The 9,852-nt window shown below is 32.7% G+C and overlaps 1 protein-coding gene across 1 annotated transcript in view; it reads left to right on the top strand.

Moving 5' to 3' along the window:
• LOC118734285 overlaps nucleotides 1–8,761 on the top strand; it is a gene marked incomplete at its 5' end in the record, with an annotated part of 137,635 nt that extends 128,874 nt beyond the window's left edge. The window contains 2 exon segments of the mRNA XM_036463998.1: nucleotides 8,246–8,444; nucleotides 8,514–8,761. Of these exon segments, the coding sequence (XP_036319891.1) occupies nucleotides 8,246–8,444; nucleotides 8,514–8,637 (323 nt within the window).
• Nucleotides 8,762–9,852: the final 1,091 nt, after the last annotated feature.

Below are 9,852 nucleotides of genomic sequence, written 5' to 3'. Positions count from 1 at the left end.
ATCATCTTAAATTTTTATTTAAGAATTAAAGTCGGTTTTATTTTTTGCATACAAATTACTTGTTTACTTAAATCTACCTCTGTTTATTTTTAATTTTGTCACATGAAAACAAATAAACCGGTGAGGGCACGCTGGTTTCACACGCACTTGACCAAAATAAGTCCGAACGCGCTCGTTGCATTGCGCGTCAGCCTTCAACTAAAAATAACGGTTTTCCCCGTTGCGATCCATTTTTTTGTCAACAGAATATTTTAGAGAGTAAAATTTTGCATATGTGGTTTTTTTCTGTGTGAATAAGTGGTGGAGAAGACTATTATTTTTGTATTTTTACCAACAATTTTATAAAAACTTACCCTTAAAAGTTATTTTTATTTAAATAAACCCATGTTCTTGAAGATTTTTAATAGCAATGAAAAGGACGGTTGAATTGTCAAATTCGGTCAATTAGTTCGTCTGTTATTGAATTTTCAAGTAAAAAGGACAAAAAAAAACACTTGTCGATATATAAGAAAATACATCATTTTTGTAAAAGCAAAGCTACACATTTCGTTGGCTTAGTTCGCAAAGGTGCTAAGTCCACTTTTTATGTAAATTGAGATTTTGATGCAGTAAGATAGCATAACTGAAAATACATCATTACCAAATAGAAAATTACCGTAATGTCGTTTTTACTTGTTGTTATGCATTGGTACGCAAATGTGCCAAGTCCAAAAAAATCAGAAAAATATATATACACGTATGTCCGTGTACACGATAACTCGAGATATCTCAACGAAATTTGGTATGTAGGTTGCCCTTTATCCAAGGTAAGTTGGTATTAAAAATGGGCGAATCTGAATGTAACCACGCCCATTTCCGATATAAAGGTATTTTCTAATGATGCAAAAACTACGATGTTTCAGTAAATATTGGATGCAAATTGTTCAAAATTAGTATGTGGAGTAGAATTTTTGTAAAAAATATTATTGTGCAATTTTTGGAAAATGGGCGTGACCCCGCCTACCTATTATGAAATGCTGCATCGCAGTAGCCCATTCACCAAACTCGGTACGAGCCTTATTTAGGGTCTAGCTAAGAAATCTGTTGAAAATCTAATTCACTTAAAATCGATGATCGCGATAACCACTCAGCAGAAAATTAGATTATGATACATTTTTGGATAATGGGCATGGGGCCGCCCACTTATGACCACAAATTTGTAACTCGGTAACCGATTTATCAATTTCTACCAAACTCTGTGCACTTAATAAACCTGGTACGGAAAAGCAATTCGTTGAAAATTATTCAAATCTCAACCAAAATTACATTCGCTTCCCGTATATCTCACGGTAAATTTCAGATCTCTTAATCTCTTAACAATAAATAAGACTGCGTGACACCGCCCAATTTATGACTACAAGGTGTATGTCGGTAGCCACTTTAGCGATTTCTACTAAACGTGGTTCAATTATTTCATTGAGTTTAACTCAGGATATTATCGAAAACGTTTGAAATCGGGAAAAAGCCCCTGCTTACGGCAGTATTTGATACCTGCGCCGGGTAGATAAAGTTCGGTTTCGCCCAAACTTTACCTCTTTACTTGCTCTTATTTATTTTCTTTTATAAATGGTACATAAATTTACGACTTAAAATAGTTATTTTTGTTAATAGCAATTAAATAAAACTGTATTAGGTTATAATTCATTTTAAAACAATAAAATATATTTAAAGTAAACAATTAAATCTTTTAACAATAAAAAATAATGGAAAAAAGGTTGATAGAAAATGTGCTAAGTCCACATTAAAAGAATAAAATCTTAAAGAGAAAATGTGGTAAGTCCTAAAAGAGTCTATAAGTCTGCAACAGCTTTATTTTGAAATTGGCCGATTATTGGTACTAAAACAAGACGAACTAAGGAATAAAACTGCATTTACAGATTAGAAAAATATTGACAACAAAAAAAGTTAGACGGTTTTTTGTCCCTCCTGAAAAATAAAAAAAAATGGACTTAGCACGTTTGCGAACTAAGCCAACGATTTGTTTGTATTGCCAATGGCTATCTAAAAATACCACTACTGATTAGAAACAAAATATCACATAATTCAAGTGGCCCGTTTCAGAAATTCTGACTCATATCTATTGCAAAATTTTATACAGAAAAGACTTAAAAGCAGAAAATAAATAAAATAAAATAAACTTTTTAATATACCACGCTTTTATAAATGGACTAAAAAGTAGAAAATAACATTTCTCAGTCGCATAGAATTTATTTCGATGACTTTTAATTTTAAAATTTTAGCACAAGTCATTATAAAAAATTTATGAGATTGAAAATGAAAAGCGTGGGGCGCATATAATAGACTCGAATTGATATGAAAAGCAATATATGTTGGTATGTGGGTATATGTATAACGACCGCTTAAAATCCATCTCAAATTTGTACTTCCGCTGTAGAAATTTTAGGTCTATGTTATGTAGTTTGACTATTGTCAATTAAATCTAATGCTTTGTATTGCATGCGCTCCACGTTTTTCGTTTTCAATCTCATAAATTATTTATAATGACTTTTGTTAAAATTTCAAAATCAAAAGTTATCAAAACAAATTCTTTGTGACTGAGAAATATTATTTTCTACTTTTTAGTCCATTTATAAAAGCGTGGTATATTAAAAAGTTGTTTATTTTATTTTTATAACTCTAACAAATCTGTATTCATATGGAAAAGTAGCTTATGTCGAAAGGCTGGCTTTAGTATAAATCGGCATTCGCAACATACGATTGCGAATGACTCACTGGCGCTAAGCCGTTGAACAACTTTTGGCAAATAAACGTGGAAGAAATAGTTCCGATACTAGCAAGTCAATATTCTTATTAGGTCTCATCAAAAAATTCCTTGCCGTTTAAAAAATAAAGGGATTGCCGCATTATACTAAAGTCAGCCTTTCGACATAAGCTACTTTGCCATACGAACACAGAAATATACAAATTTCAAAACTTGTTCAATAATAAATATAGTTTAAAAAAACTAAAAAACACGCTTTTAAAGCATATAAACTAAAAAGTAAAAAATTATTCTTAATATAAGTTGAAAATAATAATGAACAAAAAATACTAGTATTATTGTGAAAAAGTGTGGGTTGCTCGATAGACGAAAAATATGCCAAAGAGCGCCCCACGCTTTTTCACAATAATACTAGTATTTTTTGTTCATTATTATTTTCAACTTATATTAAGAATTATTTTTTACTTTTTAGTTTGATATGCTTTAAAAGCGTCTTTTTTAGTTTTTTTAAACTATATTTATTTTAGAAGATGCTCGATCATCCTTTTTCCGTGATTACTATTACTAACGACAGCGAGGTGCAGCAACGAGTAATCTTCTAAGTCATTAATAGTACAAGTTATATTAACAGTGGCACGGCGATTTAGAAGATATTCAAAGATTTCTATTTTTCCAATATAACCAGCGAGACTCAGGGGTGTAACATTTAAATTATTTTTCACAATCGGCTCCGCGATTGAATAATGCTCGTACAGCATCGAAATGATTATTTTCTACTGCTTAAAGAAGTGGCGTATTGCCAAATTCATCTTTGCAATTAATATCAGTACCGCGGTCAAGCAGTGGAAGATAGCGTTACATCATTTATTTTCAGCCATAGACGGGATTTGAAATCACGTCTGGTAAGTTCGTTGCCTCGCGCCTACGACTTGCGCCTTAGCCCGCTTGGCCAACTGTGCAACTGATAGGGATAGAATGTATTAACACTAATAAGCCGAGTGCTCGAGTCGGAAAGTAAGTAGACGGTACGCATGCGCAGACAGCGTAGTTGTCTCACTTGCTCTCACACAGAGGCTGTGTGAGGAAATTATTTAATCCTGGCGATCCTAATCAGGATAATGAGATAAATTTATGAAATTATTATATTGTCGCTGATTCTTGATAAGTGTACAAAGCTTGAATAAAATCTGTCCGTTTAAAGTGGGTCAAAATCGAGTCCAAAGGAGTCGGTTACAAACATATATACATACAAACATACAGGTGAAGCTAATAAAAGGGTGTTAAAAAGGTTGTTAAAAAAAGGCATTTTATAAACTGTCTATTATAACCATTTTACAAACAACTATATTATTGACAAAAATCGCAAACTTAAGTACGTACCTGATACCTCACTATCCATGTTGACAAAACTTATTAATAAGAATAAAATATCAACGAAAAATTATTTTATCACCGTTTAAAAATAAAAAATTATATAATTCGACGAGCGAAAGAAAAGCCAACATTGCGCTTGTGCTAAAGCTACTGCGTTGTGTTAAAAGTCAAAATCCCTATGTTACATTGTGGACTGGTTTATAAAGAGTATTTTAAAGTTATGTGTGATAAGGTATAGAGGCTTTTACCCTGCAAAAAGTGGGACTAGGTTAAATACTCGTACAGGGCCACGCTACCTTGTAACCAACACTAGTAACCAAAATGGCCCAAACATATGAAGAAAATATGGTTACATTAACATGGCGATGTCATTGGACCTGACCACCTCTGGTCCAACGTTGCATAACATAGGACCACCTAGACAACTCATTTTGGACCATGGACTGAACTTCATAAGATTTTGTATAAACCGAATATTTTCTCATTTTTAAAGGTGTTTTTTTAACTTTAAATAGTAAAATATATTATTTAAAAAGCATTTTCTTAAAATTCGCTTTAATAATATTCACATTCGGCAAGCGATTCAAATTGCCGATGGGCCACGAAGAGGTGGTGTTTAACATATATCGTCAGTGATACAGCAATCTATGTCTATTATATACCCTTGCCATTTAGATGGTCTCTTACTTGCACCGGAATGCATCTGCAAATCGTTACCCCCCAATAAACGAATGACAAAACGGTCTACCTTTGATGATGATGAACGATTGCCAGAAACGATCAGATACAGATAAAAGACCAATTAAGCACCAAAGGTAATAAGTGACATAGAAGTTTGGCAGTGTCACCGACGATATGTATGTATATCAGCTTTTTACGTGTGAGGTGCAGGGAAGCCAACTCGTGGGGAATTGGGGAATTGACCTTTTTTTGTGGGGACTTTAAGGCGCTGTGACATAAGCAATTATGTACCTTTATTTTAATTTTTTTGTTACTTTTGAGTTTTATAAGTTCATCCTTTAACAAAAACCGTATAAATCTAAGTTTCAAACTTTGTGCGCTATTTAAAAAACAAATTCAACAAGCTTTCGTAAAAACTTCGAGCTTTTTATTTAGATTTTTTTAGAAAGGTTTTGAGCATGCAGTTGTAACCAAAAAACCAAAATTTTCAGCCACTTGAAACTTGCACTTTATTATGCTAAAATTGAGTGGGCTAAAAAACTGCATACTCAAAATCTTGCTAGAAAATCTATTTAAAAATCCCGAAATTTTTACGAATGTTCCTTGAACTTTTTTTTTAAATATATGTACATTAGGGCGGGTCGAAAATCTAATTTTTCTCAAATCCCTTGGTAATAGTTAAAATATATTGTATCATGAAGTCAAGAACAAGCCTGAAAATATTAGTATTTTATCTTAATTGTGAGAGCCCGCGCATCGACCGCCAAGTGACCCACAGCACACTACCCGAATAAGACCAATTCTTGTTAAAAATTCTGGGTTCAGTAAAAAGGGTTGGTGGATATTATTAGATAATGAATCCGTTAACGCAAAAGATAAAGTCAAATATCATTTCTCGCAGCACTTTAGCTTATCGTTAATCTCAAACTTATCTATTTTCAAGAAAATTTTAATTGTTCTCTTGATAATTGCACTGGCATATACTCAAAAGATGAAAGAACAGCATTAATATTGCTGGCGGGCATTTAGTTCGCTAGTTCCAAATACTCTAATCTTTTTTTAATATTAGCTATAGTTTGCGGATTTTTGCAAATGTAGAAACAATTTCGGTAGCTCTAATAGAATAGCCATTATTTTCCATCATCGTGGAAAAATTTTGTTTTTTGTTTATGCAAATGAGTATGGAAACACTGAACAGACACAACTTCTAGAAACACTAATTAGTTTACTTATTTCTATGCATACAATTTAAAAATTGCAAAAATAGCAAAATGACAAAAAAATTTTGTTTACATTTTTTTTATATTAAAATAACTGGTTAATAATCTGAACGATTTTCATCATATTATTATCATAAATCAGTAACAGTAAGTCTCGCCTTCAATTTGTTAATTATTACGTACCGATCGAGTAACATTTACCAAAGTTATATCCAAAAACTAAAGTGGCTCTCCAGTTTTTTTCTAAAAAAATGTCTCTTAAATTATATAAATAACCTTTAAATAAAAGAACCGGATTACAGAAAACTGTGGCAGCGAGTGACTTTTTTCGTTCAAGCTGAATGCAAAGCAGTATCGTCCAATTTGAGAGTCCTCAAAAGGATTTCCCAGGATATGTTAAAGACTATTGCATTTACCTACAGACACTTTTTCACATAATGGAATTAACTAAAATATTTATGTATATATAAACACTTATTGCACGTCCCCTACTTTCATATAACGGCAAATTTAGAAACCGCGAAAAATGTGCTTCTTCTGCGACTAATGAAACCATTCCGCACCAGTTTTCAAGACTGCAAAAATGGACTTAAAATGGGCGTTTCTCACCCTAATTGTATTATGCTAATGTATGTTAATTCTGATATGTTTGAAACTACTACTACTTGTCAAACGATTCCTAATCTTTGACAATACATTCATTCACTACGATTTTGAAAACTGACCAAATCGGCGTGACCAAGTCCATGGTCATTTTAATATTATATGAACATCCGAAAACATTAAAACGTTTGAAATAAATCTCGTCTCACTTTTTTGTATTTTTTACTTGGTTGCTAAAGTAATGAAGAATTGAAAATTTATAAGGGAACATTATAGTTTTTGGAAGTTTTTTCTTAATATCTTAAAAACATGCAGACTTATTGAAAAATGATAAACGAACGTGAGGTACTAAATTTAATAGCCCTTAATTTGATATATCGTCCTGTTTTTAACAATAACGCATTCCATAGATATTACAAGCCAAAGTTTCATTTTAAAAATTCATACACTTTGATTCAATTGCGCGGGCTAAAGATAAGTTTTAAATTAATCTTTCTTGGCCAATAACAATTGGCTTAGGCCTAAGACATTATAATATTACTATTACAATGCGGTCAAATGACTTTTATTTTCCCCCATACAAAATCGAACCAGCCTAATGTACATATGTTATTCTTTATTCGTTAACTAACTTTATAAAAGTTTGGTTTGGATTATGAACATAGTATAGATGAATTACATTTAAAAATAAAATAAACAGAAAATACATAAAAATTTTTTGTAAATAAGGACATTTCCATGGACGGGGAATTTTATGAAATTTCGGGCAAAATCGGCGAATTTCATTACCGAAATCGGAGAATTCTCAAAAATGAGTTGGCTACCCTGGTGAAGTGGTCCAGGTCAGCATAACAAGTTGCTAGTATGCAACCTGGTTCTTTTGCATATACTTTAAAACTACGTCCCAGTACACCACCTGGTCCTCAAATTTTTGCAGGGTAGTCACCTTGTACTTATGTGCGTCGTCGTAAACACCGTTGCCAGAAGAGGGAATTTTTCCCGTTTTGCGGGAATTTAGAACAAAAAAGGGATGGCAGGAATAATGGTCGTGAAAACGGGGAAAATCACATTCGCCGTGGGAAAGCTGTATGGAATTTAAAGTTTAGTTACGCGAAGAATCTCGTCCGTCAGCATCCACCTCCAATCAAACTCGAGCATATTGCACAATATGTGCTGTAAGCCTTCTTTTTAAGAAATATCAGCTGTAGGATTTTTTTGGCAATCAGCTGATAGTGTTTTTACTTAGGAAACTGTACGATGACTAGAGTACTCGGCCATACTTTGTGTGTATAGGAGGAATGCGATTTTGTGTTGTATTCAGGTCCCGCTGGGCAGCCGAGCAAAGGCCCGTTTTTGTCAATTTGATAGTGTCCATCACTAATTGCGGTAGTGAGAGGCGGTTTTCGACAACTTCTTTTTACATTACGACATCATTCGAATTTATTCACATCGATTTCATTCATCAGCGAAATCATGTGTAAAATAGAGTGAACTCTATTGAAAGCATATGAAACGAAATTCGGACTATAGAAATTACAAAGCATCAATGATACGAACGCAATTATTCGACACAGTCATTTTTAAACACTTTTATGTAATTTTTTAGGTGCTGTTATCAGCAGAAATGAAGTAACTGAGAAATCCGAACGAAGAGAATCACCGGCAGCCGTCATTCGAATAACATTGGCCTCAATGGACGAATACAATATATTATTGCAAAATGGGTTAAACTTTTATGATGCTACGTTCTTCCCAACAGAAGCAAATCTTCAAATGAAAGGTGCAAAAATTGACTATAAAAGACGGTATTTACATAAACTGTTTGTTTTACAGCAGACTTGCCAACATTTTTATAAAATATGTAATTTATTTAGAATTTTTGATGGAAATAAGCCGAGCCGCGTACGTGAATTACTTCCTGTTTTCGATGCAACTGGTTTTCGTAAATTGCCTCCACCTGCGAGTAAACTTATAAAGCCATCGAGGATTATAAAGTAATTGTTTCTAATAATAAAAATGCACTATTACAAAAAAAAAAAAAAAATATTTTTTCAAATACATTACCACGTAAAATTAATATCGAAAGATGCTTCTAATTCTGTGCATTCATTTTTACTTTATTAATACATTTAATATAAAACTTGTTGCAAAATTATCCTATTCATTTTATTAATATATCCACATGTAAGTACATCCAAACTATTTATGCATATCGAATACTTCCTTATTATATTTATTTATATGTAGCTATATCAGCAAGGGCATAGCCATGAGCAGATGTATGGAGGGGGGAAGGGGGGGGGGAGTGGCAAAGCGAGATATACTTGTTAATTTTTTGATATATTTTTTATTTAATCATTTTTATGCTAATAACAAACGTTTAGGGTTTTCAGAAAATTTTTCAATTATTTCCTCTCTCGCGGTTTTCGGTAACGAGTTTTCTATGGACGCTCACGAGGTATAGTCCAGAAAGCCTTTATTCCCCTGTTGTTCTTCTGAGCCAGGTTTTTACTCTACGAAGCGTACTAGACGATCGCTCCACAGTCGCTGTTGTGCATGGAAAAGCACTCAAAATGGAGATACACTTATTTATCGCTGGTAAGAAACTCATTTTTTTTTTAATAGATCTACAACTTCAACATCCTTCATATCTTCTTCGGACAAGTTCTTTTTCTCTTTTTTTCCATAAATTGTACCAACGAATGAACGGTGTTCGTGTGAAACTCGTTTTTTCCACATTTGTACCTCCAGAAGAAAGTTTTGTTTCGAGCAGTCGATTACTTTTTCATAGAAAGCAAACAATTCTTCAGTTTTTTTTTCGTTAAAATCATACTTTGGAAACAAAACACTAAAATTATTTAAAACAGATTTATGGTTTAGGAACCGCCTTTTCAAATTACGGTTGCCAGACGTAGATACTGATTTTATCAGTAAAGTACTGATTTTTCAACTCTTGTACTGATTTTATTAATTTCTTCAATCAATACACTAATGTCCTGATTTTTCAAAATTTGTACTGATTTGTACTGAATTTTCAATTCAAACAAAATACTTTAGGATTTTCTTAAGGGTTTTACATAACTTTGGAAGTTCCTTAAGCTGCACTGTAAAAAGTAAGAAGAAACTAATTTAATTATAGTTGACATGCTTCAGATAATGTTTGATGTGCCCAAGAAATTAATACAACAAAAAGATCAATCGTTTTATGGGCAT

The sequence above is a fragment of the Rhagoletis pomonella genome, unplaced genomic scaffold (assembly GCF_013731165.1).
Source record: "Rhagoletis pomonella isolate Grant_MI unplaced genomic scaffold, Rhpom_1.0 Rhpom_scaffold_00002, whole genome shotgun sequence".
Classification (NCBI taxonomy): domain Eukaryota; kingdom Metazoa; phylum Arthropoda; class Insecta; order Diptera; family Tephritidae; genus Rhagoletis; species Rhagoletis pomonella.
This window is presented reverse-complemented; position numbering and strand designations above follow the sequence as displayed.